Here is an 18226-nt window from a genome sequence, read left to right as displayed (position 1 = left end):
TAGATTTGGTCCAATTTATTAGGCCTAACGTGAAATGAAGTCACATTACTGTGAGACGGTCGAGCTCTTAAGTAGAGTAAAGGTAATTAGCTTATACAATTATTGCTCGTTTCTCTGCCGTGACTCTAATGCACGCTATCGAAAATCTAAACACAAATATGAGAAAGATTCACACCAATAATTGTTCACGACTTTGATACTGTAAATAATTACTGCTAATTACATCTTATACCCGATTACTATAATGTTATAATATCATTTAAGCCGCACAGGGCACACACCGACACAATGAAGATGTAGCAATTAAAAGAATTATATTGGACGAGCTGATACCGGCGACTTTGCCCGTTTTATTCTGTAACACAGTTTTCGTATTTGCAAGAAAATAAATCGCTGAACACGGAATGCTTATAAAAATATTTGAAACCGCAATAATATTGTTTAGATGAAGGATAAGTCCCTTCAAAATAATATATAAATATATATGTATATTTTTATTCATATATTAGTTTGTCCGTTATGAGAACACACGAACAGACCTCCACAATTTTTTATTTAGATAGATATCGCCATGACTGGGGCTACCGTTTGCTTTGTTTTGTTTTATAATTAAGATAAAACTTGATCTTCATAATTATAATAATTAAATCTACCCGAGATTAACAGAAAATGTTGGGTGTATGTTCAGTCGTTACAAAAACAACAGAACAAAATTTAAGAAATACTCTTAGTAGGAAATAGGAATACATTAAAATTCAAAGTACCCAACACTCGACCCACGCTTCTGTAACTACTAAGACACTAGTACGCTTAGCACAAGTTCGCATCCTCACACTACATACGAAGCGTTAACAGTATTTCATTCATAAATCAATGCATGTATAGTGCTTAGTAACGTAGGTGTATGAATAGAAAACTGGAAACTGTCCGTGTCTCGTTTGAGATTGTCAACTCGTCCTAAGGTAACAATATACAAAATTATGCCAGTATCGTATGTCAGTATGTTCTCTCGCCTGTAACGTGAGCGTCTGACGGTTCACAATACTTGTCAACAAACCCATTGTTGTTTAGAACGAGGACCGGCTGTGAGTTATGATCATTGCTTTGACGCAAATGATTACTTACATTAAAACAACTCGCAGTTTGTGAAGTGTGCCGTGAGAACTACACGTTATAATAGATATTTTTAACGTTCGATGCTGTTCCAAGTCATTGATAATTCGTTACTGGTTCCTGTTTCTTTACCTGAGTCATGGTCTCAGGGATGTGTCGTACCTTACAAGCGAGAAATTACAATTTCCACGCCTCCTACAGTAATGCGTATAATATATTTCAACTTGGTATTACACTATTTATCTTGTTTTCGTCGAGTTCTAAAAAAATAACCGTCTGTTCTGCTTCGACGTCTAAACTCATAAACCGATTTTATTGAAATCCAGTTTGAACGTGGACAGCTCGAGGTAGAGAGTAGGCCGGTGTCTGAGGTGATAACTCAAATCCAGGTGGGTAAAGCCGTGATCAGAAGTTAGTCTCGTATTGAATATAGATTTTAAATGTGAGTAAGCACTGCTTGATGTTGTTATCATATATATGATATCCAAATGCCAATCCACTTACATATATAAAACGTGTAAGTAATGACAGTACTCACGAGTGAGGCGGAGCGCTGCTTGTTGAGGTCATGCTGACTGCGGGTTCTGTCCTCTCCGGCGTCGGAGAACTGGCCAGATTTTCTTGAACTAGCACACAGACAGACATGTTGTAAGTAAAATTATTATCGTTCAGGAAGAACATAATGGCGAAGTATTGTGTTAACAATTGTATTTACTTGGTGAGCTTACGATGGGCCCTCCTGCCGCCGCTGATCATAGACAGGGTGCTCATCACAGCCGACATGGTGCACTGCGGGGACGCTCATTAGTCACCTGACACAATCAACATGAACATGTACCGAAAACAACACACTCAGAGGAAAATGTTTAAAGTATAGTACACACAGTTAACATCGACGTAACTGAAGTCTATCGGTAATAAAGAGATAATGTAAATTCATTGTTTTATAAATAAAATGAATTTCGCAAAAAACCGTAACCGCTTCCAAGATGTGTTTCAAAACCGCCCGTCATTCTAGACCGTCCGACGTCGCGGGTGTGTTGCTAAATAATTTGGAAAACAAAAACTCTACTAGTGTAAACTAAGAGTGTTCTATACTTCGCTACATCTTTATATTTTAAATTAATTTATATTTTAATATCGAACAGAAACAAAATACGATCAAAGACAATGTAATTTCTGACGCAACTCTTAACGCTGCAATCGTCTACGATAACATCTGACATTTATCTTTTAATTGTGAAAATTACAGTCGCAAGCACAAATTTAATATATATGAGCTAACCTGTACCTACGGAACCCCTGTTATGGTGTGATGAAGTCATGAAGTTGAAGTACGAGATAGACTTTTCATAAACGGCAGAGCGATCAGGGACTCGTTCGTATTTTATATTATAATATTAACTCGTACAAACACCGTGAAGTGATCTAATAAAGACAAACAAGTTCTACACGCTTACCCCGAGTTCGCTTCCTAACAACCCACACTATGTACGGGGGTTTGTCAGGTCTTCATTGTGTTATCACGTCGGGTTCACCACGATGCTTACGGTATAGCACCTTATTTAGTAGACGTGAAATAACGAGACTAATTGAGTTTCTATTACAATACTGAATAATAAAATGATGAGGCATAGTAGTTACGAGTTTATTAGGCACAGAATAAACGTAAGCCATTGAATTGGAAACGCGAAACGATTCGTATCTGACGACTCAAACTTGTCGTAAGCGTACTGTAATTGTAAAAAATAAAACGTTTACTAGCATGCGGTAGACTGCTAGAGGTTGAGGTGTTTTATATTCATAGCTTTGAAGCAAGCTGTAAACATAGCAAACCGATTATTTTTTAATTTTCATTATAATTATCTCGCTCACGTTAACGATCACATCAACTCTATTAAACGCAGCGTCCATATCGTGCGATCAGTTCATATAAGACCCGAGTTCGAAGAACTAAACATATCGTAACAACACATATTGCATCGTGAGTTATTATAAAACTATTAAAATCAGATTCCTCTCAAACATTTTTATCATATTAAACCAACCGAACCGTTTAGATACATGTCAAACAAAAAGTACTGAGAGAAAAAACATTTACGATGAAATATTCTGCTGGATAAGAAGTGTATGTGGACAAGCGAGACGGTGAGAGGGAAAGAGATTTGGAAGGTCTATACTATAGCAATAATGGCTCATGCCTGATATGTTCTGGTTTATTAGGGTCTTTAAAATGCTAAGAAACCTTCATACAGCGTCTTGTAGTATCTTCCGCTACAAATAATCCTCCTGGGAGACTCGGGACAGTGTAGCCACAACGAACGGCCGCAATATCGCTGTTTGTAATAACTAACAATCATGAAATGGCGTCATTAATAACTCGTCGCCCATAAGTTATGTGTTTAGGACTTAATACGCTTGTCTGTTATAATAATGATAGTCATCGGCGGTTGTAGTCCAGATAAATAAACGTCCAGACCCGGCTAGCGCTCCTTGTCAGCTGCGAACATGTCCGCGGCTCACATGACACATACATTATTGATGTTGCACTTATTTATGATCTGTTCACAGTCGGGGCTCTCCTCCAGGCTCCAGGACAGCGAAAGGGATTTTATACTGACCTATCATAAACTTGTCGTAAAACAGCAAACAATACATTTAAAAATTCACGTAAAGGAAGTCTGTTAGCATCTAACGCCAGAGCTTCTATCTAAAGTATGTTATTACAAACTATGTCGGTATATTCGTGAATGCGTTCGTGTGTATGGTTAAGGTATTCTCGTGATCTCAAACATCAACTTAAAAGAGTAATTTCGCCGGAGTCTCGAAATGATAGCGAGCCTGGAACCGGTCTCCGGAGCCCGAAGCCTTTTTTGTATTTTGTATAAAATAATCACGGATCGTATGGAAGGGCTCGGGATGACTCCGATATTTAACTTATAGTTAGGCGCATTCTTCGAGCGCAGGAATTCCATTTATTGATAACCTCTAGACGCTACACATCTTGTAATAAATAGAGACATGTTAAATATCTAATAACAAACTCTATTAGAGCAAGAGGTAAAACATAAATCTCCAGTAATAGAGTCTCGAGCAGATATAGACCTTCATAGGAAACCAATAGAACGTACCTCATAATGCAACTCGCCTACGCCCCTTTAATTGGGACTGTTGCCTAATATTTGTAATTATGAACAAAACAAAGAATTACGCAGAGCGTAGCCGCCTTACGGACGTTCGGAATGTTCGGAACATTCACGTCAATAATAACGGAGATCGTGAAAAACATTAGGAAAATATAGATTATAGAAAAATATTATTCATAAGTCACGAGCCGGCAATGAGTCGACAAGCTGACGATGCGTGAACGTCGCAAACTGTCGCGATTTCCTCAAACGAAATAATGGATGTCGCCACGATAATTGTTGGAATCGATTTCTCTCGATAATCGATAATTTCCTTAACAACGTTCCTGTGAAGTTATTCTAACGATTACATTGAATCGATGTGATTAAAAACGCCTCGGGGCGACTTCTTCAAACAGGGAAGGTTTCTTCCAGTTTAGTTCGAGCTGGTTTTTTTATGGAGAATGCCGAACACTTTGTGTGTTACTTATAGGAATACTGGAGGCGGGCCGATGAGGACTTATATGCAAATCGTCTTCGAAACCTAGTTAATGTCTAGCAGACGCTGTTAAGTTGATTGACAACTCCATCCAGCTCGTTATGATTTATAACTGATCATTAAAGTGCTGCTCTCATATTACACGCAGCCTGTCAATCAACGTTTGATTTACATGGGAATTACTGCAAACTTTGTGACCATTATAAAATAACAATATCAGATCTTTGTTTTTAATGTGCTATTTTTATTTAGTTTTACGTGTTTCTAGGTTATTCTTAATTTAATACCATGCTATTCCAACTTATTTATCCTTACGTTAATCAAACAAACAATAGCTAGTTTGTTTATTAACAACAATTTATTAAAATTAAAATTGTACTATAAATACTCGATTTTTAAACTATTTCTATGTTCCGTGATAGTAACCGGGACAAGTTGAAATGCGAATGGCGCGAGGTGTTTAAAATTCCTTAAGTTATCGTCTGTTGAGCAGCGCAGGTGCGAGAGGGCAAGGGCCGAGTCCGCGGACCGTGAAACTACGTATTGTTACCGTCTCCCACGGCCGCCAGCGCCACCACCACTACGCTTACACGACGGATGGTACCATAGGGTGCATATTTTGAATATCACCAAATATATTTCATACAACACCCAAATTTAGACACAACTCATAGAATATTAATAAATTTAAATCAGTACCGATATTTAATAAAACGTTTCGGTTTGCACAAGGTGTGGCTGAATGAGCTAAGTCATTTATTACCGAGTCTAAACAAGGCGTCGGTTATTTTAGCTGTCAAATGATAGTCAGCCATTAGTTGACAGCCCACAGACAAGCCTCGGCCCCCGACTACCGTCAGGTGATTTGTCCGGTGTCGAATTGAATAACAGCTATGGAATATAGTCACCATGAAGTAATAACAACACAGAAGCCCAGCTACGACTTATTATATGTTTACATTTATATATTGTGCACGTCTACCAACAAACAAAATAGATAAATTTTGCAATATATGACCGACTGTTAAGTATTCGAGGTTATGAGAAATATATAAACGAATTCTACTACTTAAAGCTAACGCAAGTGACTTAATACTAGACAGAGATTCAACGTACGAGAAACTGTTTTATGTGACGCAATTGTGACCGAAATTAATAATTCAATATTTCTCGCATATCAAATGAGTCGCTAGTGACAGTTCGTCATTAAATAAAGTGTAAATAAACGGGAAGGTTAAGAAACAAGTCGTTTATTCATAAAATATACTATTCTAGCGTTATGAAAGACAAATAAAAAGGGCATTTCACAAACATTGAGTTTAACTGAGTGATTGTAACAACCGCTGCTGTAATGACACGCGTCACACATGTCTTAATTCAATTACAAATGTCAGTTAAAAATGATCCTGTCTTATACGAGAAGGTATTAACTTGTGGCTTTAATTAACTGATCCTTTTAATTGACAAAAATCATGAGATGTATATAGCCTACGACATTTTTAAAATTACTTTCTTATAATAACTAACTAATGAAAAACATTCCTTAAATGTTTGTAAAAAAAATTGTCGTGCTCTAATGGTAAACATTATAAGGGGGTTCTCGAGCTGTAGTAAACGTGTTAAAACCATTTAACACACCGTAATGCCCAAATTTGGCTATCATTAAAAACGAATGCTGCATTTTTTGCATAAACCATAAAAACGGTAATTACACTCAGTGATCGCTACCTACACAGAGAATATCTCGAGGTTTTTAGATGAATCGTCTCACACCAACAGTATAACTTAATCAGCTTCCGTCGCTAGGCCTCATTAGTACTGAGGTAAAGTTTCATACGCCAATACAGGATACACGAAGAGAAATCGGCGAACCCGATACACTAAACCGTTTAAAACGTCACACCGGTTGGGGGTCGATAAAAAAATTATACACAAATGACTCAGATTTAAAACTAACAATAACTTAAGGTAATTAATATTCGTTAAAAATTCGTTTGTTAAAATTAACTGGACTAAAATGTCTTTTGTGTGAAAATTCGCGGAGGGGTCGTTTGAAACTTGTTTGAATATCACAACATCGCCCCTCTCTGAACAACAAGCATTAAAACAGCAAACATCGGCAGGAGACGGGGCGCGGACTGTTGTTTGGCGACTGTATTGTGCTCGAAAAGATTTGTAGAGAAATAATAGTCAACAGCGGAGAGTCGGGTTACACATATATATTTACGAAACAATTCCAGTTTGTCCGTACATTAGGAAGGTGACGATTTTATGAGATCTAAAACTTTCGCGAGTATTCAGTCAAATAAAACTAATGTTATTCGGATTACTGCGCGTATTTTATTCGTGATCCCTTGCAGACATGACATCTGCCCGTCTTCGCGGTTTCCGCAAAGTAACCGAAACGTAGGGAGTATGTAGTTTTTTTAAATAAATAAATACGCGTAATAATCCGAATAATATTAGTTTCATTTAAATGAAATTCATTTCTAGGTATTAATTACTGTAATCTTGTTACGAGTCTTCGCAGTCACCCTCAATACGGGCAGTTCCCACTTTCTTATTCTTATTCCTTATCTTGATTGATGAATGTTAGTCTGCAAAACCTCTGTGTTAAGTTTATCTATGCTATTCGTGTTAAAGGTATTGAAAAAAATTATTTAGCCGATAAACATTCACTCAAAAACAAGTAACAAGCAAAGTAACCGAACACATCAGGCGCAGGTCTCATACCACAATCATTTATAACTTGCTCAATAAAAACTGTTTAAATTTATAATCTCAGAGTCTGAGCAGCTAACAGTGAGGAACGTTCACACAACACAATCTATTTTTTGTCGTAAATAAAGCCAACAGTACCCAACAACAAGTAAGCAGTGTCACACTGCAAACGCAGCGTTTCCAGTTCGAAGTCTCCATCTTGTCTTTGTTTTCTATGTGGGAGAATCAAGAAATATCTACTCTGCATGGAGTCATAGCAGTTGATGTGTCACTGTTTTGGATCGGGGATTCGATTAAGGCGTCGGAGGTGGGTTCGATTGTCGAGGTCACCACTACAGACAACTAAACAAGGAAAGTGTAGGTTAATACTAGACCGAGCATGAGGTTCATACTGTTACCGGAAAAGGCGGGATAATTGACAACAGCCGCAGTTCTTGGGCTCTTTATAGTCTTGCAGTAGCTGTTTTATAAAGTCTTATATGATCTCTCCTTCACTTAAAATCGATTATAGTATTCTTTCCTTACAAAAAAAAACCATCTAGGATGGAAATTATCCAACAAATAAGAATAATTTCGGTCTACTTCAACGAAACAGATAGCCTCTATTCCACGTATCGTGCGCTACACGCTCGTACGTGTGTACTGACATTATAATTTCCTGATCCAATACGCGTAACAAGCCCAGTGTCGTCAAAATGTTGCAAAACATTTTTCATTGACAATATATTTAACGGTGAACGAGTGTACGAGCCCGGTGCGAGCTCCGAATACAATACTTCATTGACAGAGCGATCTCATTCTTTTGTCAAAGTCTATCAAATGATGAAGCCCGGGACCTGGGGACGGGGACGAGGGCATCCGGCATCCCTTGTTCTATTTATTATTGTACAATACTCTTCATTTTATTACGTTTCTGAACGCATTTCATACAAGTCGAAAGCGATTGACGGTTATTATTTTTAAATATATATTTTTTATTTAAGCTAAGGATTCACTCACATTTTAACCGTTTATTCCTTACTTCACACATGAATATATAATCTAAGATTAAATAATTAAACAGTTATTTAAGTTACACGGTATGGCCTGTGGGCTGTGTGCCTCCGTCTAATTATTTTCAAATACCTTTTGTAAATCCATGGCAAATCTATTATCTCCTATCTCCGGCGACGCTCGTGACTTGTTCCCATCCCGCCCGTCACTGTCACAAACGTGACGTAATATAACAGTAGTCATAGTGACATTTTATTTATATGAAACAGTAAACGTCATGCAGTATCTGGTCGGAGATTGTTTACGAGCCGAGTCCTATGTACTATTTACTTTGATCGTGTTGTAGAGATCACACAAGCTGTGAAACGCACAATCAAATCAGATGTAAGAGAAAATAGTCATTAAAATTCTTGACTAGGCACGCGAATCTTTAATTACTTTTTTATATTTTAGAAATTATATTCTCGCCAACTGTTTACATGATTTAATAAAAAAAATCGTATTACTATGAACTGCGTACACTACAACTTTACATTCCTATTTCCTAGGACACGGTTATGTAGTTTTGAGTAAACTTCGAATGAAAGAGGATAAAGAACCTAATATTTTTTTTATAAATATATAAGAAAATATGTTATTAATATAAATTTAACTAGACGACTCCCAGACCTTTCTCTTTAGAGAGTCGTCCAAAGTATCCTCTTCATATATAAACTAAAGTTCGTTGGCAGCGATTATCCCGTACTGTCACCATCTGTAATTTATTTCCGCGTTCATTAGTATAGAAACTGCCAAATAAACAAACAAAAACATCAACTTTCATAATAATATTGAATGTCAACATCGCCGACCGGAACTGGTTCGGTTTCCATTGAGGGCAGTCATCGAAACTATTATTTAGAAGCCATTAGTCAGTACAAAAAGCTTAATGAAAAGCGGGAGGGCTCGACAAGAATACTTGAATGGTGACTCGATTGATGGTCACCCTCTATTGTTACCACCAAACCACCGTCCTACCACTGTCCCGCCACCGCCGAAAATGTCTATTGTTCCATAGACCACGCGCCACCAGTCCACAACACTCAATGATTTTTAATGACGTCCCTCAATCATTCATCTTTACCCTACCTATGTTATTCATCCCCTGTAATAATAAAATTTAAAGTAATCCCGGTGAAACGTTCATTTAAATTAATATCTATTATCTAAATCAGTCGAGTGATATCTAACGAGTCATTTCCTGTAGCGTTAATTAAAGTAGAGCCGTTACTTCCCCGTCCTCACGTCACAAAAAATGTACAAAATATAATTACACGTTCCCCGTCTTCTATAACAGCGACTGCTTTCATTGTGATGGCCGAGGGATGGTCTATTTTTAAATTAGATGATATTCAAATCGTATCTTACTATGAAGATATGGTTTAGAGAGTTGGAACCTCAAAATTATTACACCACACTCATGTTTTATTAGTTCATGTTTTGTATACAGCATGCAACGCACTAAACTGTTGATCAGCAGGGGCGAGTTTTACTTTAGTGATACGATTCGAGTTATAATGATCAAAATTCAGCAGTAATAATTAACTCTAATGACAATAGAAGCGTTTAAATTTATTAAAATTTATTCAAATTCATATTTATGATAACAATACAAAAAGACAGAATACTAATGTAACAGAGAATAGAAACGCGCGTCTCGTTCACGCCACCTGAGACAACGAGAAGCCATTTGATTAAACATATGCATTTACCTACAATTATATGCACACGTTAATTATACAGAAGATATTCAATAGCCTGTGACGGTATTGTCTATGGAAAGATAGAAATAAACACATAAACGTCTACCGTACACTACAAGTCGATGGTCGGAAGGGTGGAATGGAATGAGATTATTTTTTTAACTACATATATCGGACTCGGAGCTGAATTCTGTTTGGGGATCGCTTTTTATTCTTTTAATTTACCTGCAGCTGCTCACGGCACAGATGTCGCGGTGCAACGAATTAAAGTTTAAGGAAACGGACGGTTTTTAAGAAGTCTTTATCTCCGGAGAGGTCTATTACACAATTATAATGGTAAATGTTATCGCCGGCTCCGAGATACGTTTTAATTGTTCTAATTAAGACAGTATCTCAATGAGACTCAGCCCCGACCAGACCTGAAGCGACCGAACAATAGGGACCTCCTGACTTTCTCAGAGTGTTAACTCGCTTTAATATAAACACTTTAGCTTACATTCATATTACAACACATACCACAATAATGTGATTTGGTCTTATCACTATGGTAGACGAGGATTCGTAGCGTTCAACTGACTTTTGGTTTTCATTTCGTTATTATGTCAGATTTGAATTTACAGCCTATTGATCAATATATGTTCAGTTCAGTTCAAGACGCAAGTCATCGGCAAAAAGTATTGTTTTTTAATTATACTTAGAATAATGTGAAAGGTTAAAATATTTGCAGAAAAAAGTTTTTGCAGTCAGTCAGACGATAAAAATGTGATTAGTTTTTAATTTAATTTGTTATCGAAAAGATTCAACATGTGGCAACACCAGTTGTGAGTGTCATTAAAGTTCCTGAGACACATTTAAGAGATTGCGGACCGCCGAGAGGCGAAACTTTAAACACGAACATTTTTTGCTGTCCCAAGATTGTAATCATTATCAAATTTTGTGAATAATGTGGACAGTTCTTTATGTTAGTACTTGAAAATATATTTATTTTTTATTCATACTAAATTAAATATTTTATTTAAAACTTTTCACTGATAAATATAAAACAATTCTAACTTTTTAAATATTATCATAAGAAATGTTTCGCAACTTTAATTTCAGAAGCTACGACTCGCTTATAATAAATATGTATGTTCCCGAACACTACACAACATTAGTAATTTTAAACGATTGTTCAAAACAGTTCGTTTTGACGGTCGGCGTTCTTGAGACTCGCGTGTTCGTGTGTATTATGACGAACAAAATATATAGTTCACAAGGAATGGTAACTGTAACTAATAGGAACACGTACTTGAGGTATACAAAAAGTTTATTCATTGAGAAAAAACTTCAGAACATCACACCAAAGCTGATACATACAGATTTATGGATTGTCATAATGTTTTGAATGCATCAGCTCACACGGCAGCAGATACGCCATGAGTTGTTCCTTAGTCATGGAATAGTTTGTCTACATTCCTGTATAGAAAACATCAAGAGTAATTTATAATATTGAGTGTTCTAGATGGTTAACGTTACAATAGTAGCTGGCGCCTGGCGGCACGCGACGACTTCTGATATAGGTACTTAATATAATGCTGTGATCGGCACCGTTTAGAAAGTGAAAAACGAGAAAACTAGAGTATTGCCCCCGGGAGACGAGCAACGGACCACATACCGTACATACTTAATAGAAAAATCATTCTAAGATATCGGAATCGGATACATGTCCAAATAAAAAAAAAAAAAAGTGATACAATTTTGAATATAATTTACGACAGACCTCCTCGAAGAGACGAGCTATCATTATAAGATGTATGAATAACAAGCGTGTTATTAAACGCAAGAAACAAAGAAAGCCCATAACTCTTGACTAGTTAATGATAACGTTAGCCTCAGCGACGTCTCCGCCACTTTCCCTCGGCCCGCGGACGTCTCCAGTTAATCTCCTAGCCGTATAATTATATATAAAATCTGTTTTTTTACAACCTCCAAATGCCACGCGTATATCATACGGTATCAGATACATTTTATTAGTAATAACAATTTATTGAAGGCGTTCCCGCTTCACGTAAATTTATGTTTACTACGAGTTTAATGTTGAAGTAGCTAGGAACGCTCCGTTTGAATGTTTTTGTTGACTTTTTGTGTGCTTCAAAAAACCATAAAAATTCACTAGCACCTACTATTGTAAGTTTCTGCTAGACCGCGCAACTCATTTGAATTTTTCTTTTACCAAAAAAACATAAGAGTTCGCAAAAAAATTAATAGACTAAAAAGTTATTATTTTAATTTTAATTGAAATTTTGTTTATTTTATTCAGACTGCATGTTTTAATTAAAAAAATCTGCATATTTAAAAACATCAGATTTATTTCCAATTAGTTAATGAAACTGCTCCAGGAAAAACAATAAAAAAAATTATAAACTTACGACTCTAAAAGGATCCGTTCAGGAGCTCGAGGCATCCACAACACAATAACAAACACATCAAATATTATATTGTAAACTGAACACGGCACGTAAACTTATATTGTGAGGACGCGCACGTGCGTCCCTGTGTGTGGTCGGGGGTTCACTGTTGACTGACGGCTCACCGCTCACGAGCCACGGCGGCCGGTGGACCAAGAACCCCCGCAGACAGCCGCGGCACAAACTATAAATCCAACGAAAAACAGCTTCCTGTACGTTTTTTAAAAAATTGAATTCATTTCCTGGCGTTAGTCTACAAATTAATTTAGGTACGATTGTTGGCAACCTCTTGATCCTACATCTATGGAATGAGAGCATTTTATTTGAGTTTTCTAGTAATCCTAAAGCTTATAGGAGTAAAAATATTTCTCATATATCGCTATTTCATCTGTAATTGTCTGTTATTATAAAGACTTATTAATTGTTAAACATTGTACATTGAATTATAAATACTTAAAGTGACTATAAACAAACCGAGGAGCCCCGAGCTCTTAGGCACGGTTGCTCACATTACGTACTTTAAAATCAATTTGAGATTCGTGTATTGTTTTTTGCGGTCCAAAGCTGTGAGTGTGACTGTAAAATTTTATCGTGGGTTGTGTCAAACAAACAAAAAATACAACACAGAAAATAACATTAGAGAGCACGGGCCGTGAAATTAAAACAAGAAGGATCGGACGACTGCGATGTACAGGCTTGCTGCCGATCTGGAAATGTAGTATCAAAAAATACTTTATTTAAAAAAATATCGAAGCCTCAACAAAAACAAGTCATCTCAATGATTATAGTTTGTCAACGGTAACTACACATCCGTTCGTTTGTAACAGACACCGCCGTCGGCCGCCCGCGTGTTATTGTCGGGCGCGTCGTTTCGTCACAGTCCCATTGCGACTCAGCGCGACCCTCTTGTACACATTTACCTACTCACTGCTCCACCTACGGACCTCACCGGAATGTTCACTGAGCAAGATAATCAAAGATAATCAAACTTGGCACATATTTCACTCAACCACAACTTTCCGACTCTTTAAATATATATTTTTTAAACCAGATTCAATTATTGCTCTTGTAACATTTAATATTTGACTCGCACACGTCTCAGTGATGATTCGTGCTACAGATAGCTTGTGTTCTATGTAGATGCTTAATATTTGAGTAGGAATAATGGTAGTATATGGAATAATACCCGGAGCTCGTCCGCATCACGAACGTAGAGATCGGTGTCGGGGAACGCTATCAACATGTACTTGACCTTTATATAATGTTTTCGTTTACACTACAATAGACACAGAAGCATGCTGAAGCTCGGCGTCGAACAACCAACAACTGTCATTTAGCTTGTTGTCATGTCTATAGAACATGTAATGAACATTGAGACCCTTCTAACGAAAGGTACAATTAAATAAATGTATTTTTTTTAAACCAATTCAAGCTCAGATCTATACAATTCTAATGACCGGTTGCGATGCGAGTCTCTCTATGTTACGTACGTTTCACTCTAGATACGGATATTTTTTTTGTAATTGATTGCCGTTTTAGAGATCAAGGAAAACTGGCCGATGTTAAATACGAGTAAGTCCAACAATTAGTTTGTAGAATTCCTCGTCGCTTTTACAGTATGTAGGTATGCGTTTAGTACAAGCATCCGCCCGCGTCTCCGGTCGCTTAGAAGTTAAAAAATTTGTAAGCCTAAACGCTTTAGCGAGTTTTTCTAGGTCCACACTATATGAACAGTATAGAACAGTTGATGCGATCACTGCTCTCCTCGGAGGAGAATGCTTTGGATATCTTTACATTGCCTGTTTCTTTTTATTTACTTTTTTGTCTCTCTTTGTAATAAGATATTATATCTCTTCCGAGACTAGAATTTTCTTGCTCTAACAGCCTCTCACTTTTCCCCTAGTATACTTGCAGCCCTCTGCTGCTTCACGACGGTCGTAGGAGATCCATCCATTTAACGTGACGTATTTGGCTGATAGGAAGAAAAGGAAAAAGAAGTGATTCACTTTTTCCTTAACAGCTTACTTATTCAAGCCTCGAAGAAACCCAAACTATAACTGAAAGGAAACACACCCAGGCACCCTGCACTCGCCATACACACCGGTAAACATACTTCCTGTTTTTGCTTTGTAATTATTTATTGAGTGATTAAAAAAAAAACTAGGTCCACATTAGTCGAGGAAGCTTGTTCCTGGACGTCGTCACCTTCCGATGTATCCAATAGGAGGTTATATCAGAAAGTTGGAACGTCTAGAAACCCTGCCTATCAGCATAGCCTATAGGAGGATACTGCTTGGCTATTACTATCTCAGGACTAACTAGATAGGATGCTATTGATTTTCTTTTCACACCACAATTAATTCGACTCCACCGTGTACTAACAAAACGTCATTGTGTGAGCAAAAAAAAAACAGTCACGTTAATGGATTTTTTGTCGCGAATGTTCTGGATAAGGTCATATATAGATTCTATGGGGTTTTCCAATAGGGACGCTTGAACTTTGACAGCTGATTGCGGCCATGTTGTTTAAGTGACAGCTGTCAAATGCAGTGTGTTATATTCATTCCGTCCTCCCAAACCACCATGGCAGGTTACAGTGTCGAGCAGCACGTGCAAATCATAAAATTGTTTTATGAAAATGGGTCTTCAGTTCGAGCAACGTTCCGCGCACTTCGCCCGTTTTACGGTCGCGATGATCGTCCTGCCGAGTCGACTATCCGTCGATTGGTGGACAAATTCGAATCAACCGGGTCAGTTAACAATCAGCCGGTTCCCGTGCGTCAACGTAACGCGAGATCTGCCGAGAATATCGCCGCTGTGCGCGACAGTGTCCTCGAAAACCCGCGGCAGTCAATTCCGCGTCGCGCACAGGAACTCGGCCTTTCGCAGACGACAACTTGGCGAATTTTGCGTTGTGACTTGAGCCTGCACCCGTACAAGATCCAGCTGACCCAAGAGCTCAAGGTTAATGACCATAGACAGCGCCGTGTGTTCGCTGACTGGGCATTAGAGCAGTTGGAAGTTGACGCCGATTTTGGCAAAAAAATCATCTTCAGCGACGAGGCGCATTTTTGGATGAATGGCTATGTCAACAAGCAAAATTGCCGTATTTGGGACGAGACCAATCCACACGAGGTTCACCAAGTGGCAATGCACCCGCAGAAAGTGACTGTTTGGTGCGGATTTTGGGCCGGAGGCGTGATTGGTCCGTATTTTTTCGAAAACGATAATGGTGTGGCCGTCACCGTCAATGGTGAGCGATACCGGTCGATGATAACCAACTTCTTTTGGCCTGAAATCGAGAATATGGATCTGGACAACATGTGGTTTCAACAGGACGGCGCTACGTGCCACACAGCACACGCTACGATGGAAGTTCTGCACGAGCAATTTCTGGACATGGTCATCTCGCGCGGAGGCGACGTGAACTGGCCACCGAGATCGTGCGATTTGACCCCGCTGGACTTTTTCTTGTGGGGTTTTCTTAAGTCGCAGGTCTTTTTTTTTTTTTTTTTTTTTTTTTGTTGACGGGGGGAAATCTTCGTAAGACTTCCGGCCGCGTGGGGACGCGACCGGGGCATGTGGGATTCTTACCCACTAAAACCCCCCGATGTCCTCTTTCTGCGCTATCGCGGGGGACGTGGGAACTGTTTAACTACCACGACCCCGCAGCGCTTGCCTCTCCCGGCTTCGTCCGGGCTTGGCTCTGCCCAGTGCGGCGGCTTGGTGGCGTGCCGCCGCTTGCCTCTCCGAGAGCTCCCCGGACATTGGGGAGCTTGCTTCTCGGGCCCTCTTGATGTGAGCGGCGATCCCCCGATCGCCGCCCACGGGCTAGGCGTCCAATTCCATGGCAGGCGGGGCGAGAACCGCTCCTCCTCCGCCATTGGCCTTGGGCTTTTTAGGCCGGGCCTTCCTTGGTGCCCTTCGCGTCTTTGTTGCTTTCGTGCCGGGGAGAGACGGCCTTGCGACGCAGCCGCTTGCCCCCAGCACGTGTGCCCTCTCTGCTTTGCCAGCAGCCTCGCACAAGAGGCAGTTTGGCGCTGCCTCGCACTCGGCCGCCTTGTGACCCGAAGTCCCGCACCGGAAACATCTCCGGCTACGGTCCTCCGGGTGCTGGCACTTCACCGCCACGTGGCCGGTGTCAAGGCAGCGGAAGCAGCGCTTAGGCCTCGCGGCCAGCAGCACCACCCTCGCCGACACCCAGCCGACCATCAGCCGCCCGGAGCTGCTGAGCTTCTTGGCGGCTGCGACCGGGACGCGCATCCATACGGACGCGTCGCCCCGTGGCCCGACCACCAGTTTACCCGCCCGAATGTCCCCAACCGAGCACCCTCCTTCCTTTGCGACCGCTTGGATGACGTCGGCGGTCGCTACGGACTCGTCCAGCCCGGCGATGCGGATCTCCGCACTCCGAACCGGACGGGCGACTTTCACGACGTCTGAGGGCAGGACGGACCTCAGCCGTTCAGCGAAGGCGTCCGCCTTTTCCTGCGCTCCCTCACCGTCGATGGTGAGGACGCGCGCACCAGTTTCGGCTAAGCGGAAACCGAGCCTGGGGATGCCGAGTTCCCCCAAGTCGATCGCCGCCTTAGCCTGCGTCAGCAAGCCGACATATGTCACCCCTTTCTCCGCGGCGTCCGCTGCTAAGGTGAGCGTGACTGCCGCGGTGGTCGGTGAACGAAGCTTCACCTTCCTCTTCTTCTTTTTCTTCTTCTTTGGGGTGGCTTTAGCTGGAGTAGCCACCCCCTTCTTCTTGCTCGCCTTTCGTGACCCGTCTGTAATGTTAAGTCGCAGGTCTATGCCAACAAGCCGCAAACCATCGATGCCCTCAAAGTCAACATACGCCACGCCATCGATCAAATACAGCCCGATTTGTGCGCCAGAGTCATCGAAAATTGGACCTTTCGTGTGCGCGCCACCAACCGAAGCCGTGGCGATCATTTGAATGATGTCATATTCCATACATAATGGGGGTCGATAGACCTTCCAAATAAAAAAAAAATTTTGCAATTATCTTTCCTACATGTATTTTTTTTTGCATTTCAAAGATCAAGCGCCCTTAATAGAAAACCCTATACTAAGAACCGTCCTGTCTTGTGGCCTACATGTACATTTACACATCTTTCGTCGACCTACCTTGACACTACCTTCAGGATACTTTCACCAGTAATTAGCCTTCTATCTTAACATAGCTCGCACGCCTCACTCGCGCCACTCCGACTCTCCCCTATGCCGCTATCGCCTTTAACACACTGTTAGCACATACTAAAATGAATCAGTCTTTCTTCCCTAGGCTTAGGCTTGTTTTCCTTAATTAAATAATTTTCCAGCTCTCACCGGACGCTACTCTCTGACAATTATACGTTTACACTCACTCTACCATAGACTTAGTTTTATATTCAAACCTCGTCGCCTCCGTATCCTCGTGCCGATCATCATGTAGAACCCTGTCTTGTTCCCTGAGGGAAGCTCTGCAACGTTTTCTGTTCCACAGCTGCATCCCTACCTTACACGTTTCGATTAATGTAGGAGGAGGATTACCTTTGCCATCGTCTTTTCGTCATCTCCTGACTCTTATTTAGTCTT

At 40.0% G+C, this 18226-nt stretch overlaps 1 protein-coding gene across 1 annotated transcript in view; it reads right to left on the bottom strand.

Moving 5' to 3' along the window:
• The window catches only part of LOC116767552 (uncharacterized), a 30543-nt gene extending 16104 nt beyond the window's left edge, over positions 1-14439 (bottom strand). The window contains exons 1-3 of the mRNA XM_032657926.2: positions 12602-14439; positions 1829-1925; positions 1652-1739 (exon numbers count right to left, since the gene is read on the bottom strand). Coding sequence (XP_032513817.2) covers positions 1652-1739; positions 1829-1896 — 156 coding nt within the window. The 5' untranslated portion in view covers positions 1897-1925; positions 12602-14439. The remainder of the gene's footprint in view (positions 1-1651; positions 1740-1828; positions 1926-12601) is intronic.
• Between the last annotated feature and the right edge of the window lie 3787 nt (positions 14440-18226).

The sequence above is a fragment of the Danaus plexippus genome, assembly GCF_018135715.1.
Source record: "Danaus plexippus chromosome 9 unlocalized genomic scaffold, MEX_DaPlex mxdp_26, whole genome shotgun sequence".
In the NCBI taxonomy this organism is placed as follows: Eukaryota; Metazoa; Arthropoda; class Insecta; order Lepidoptera; family Nymphalidae; genus Danaus; species Danaus plexippus.
Note: the sequence above shows the minus strand (reverse complement) of the source record. Positions and strands in the feature narration are given on the sequence as shown.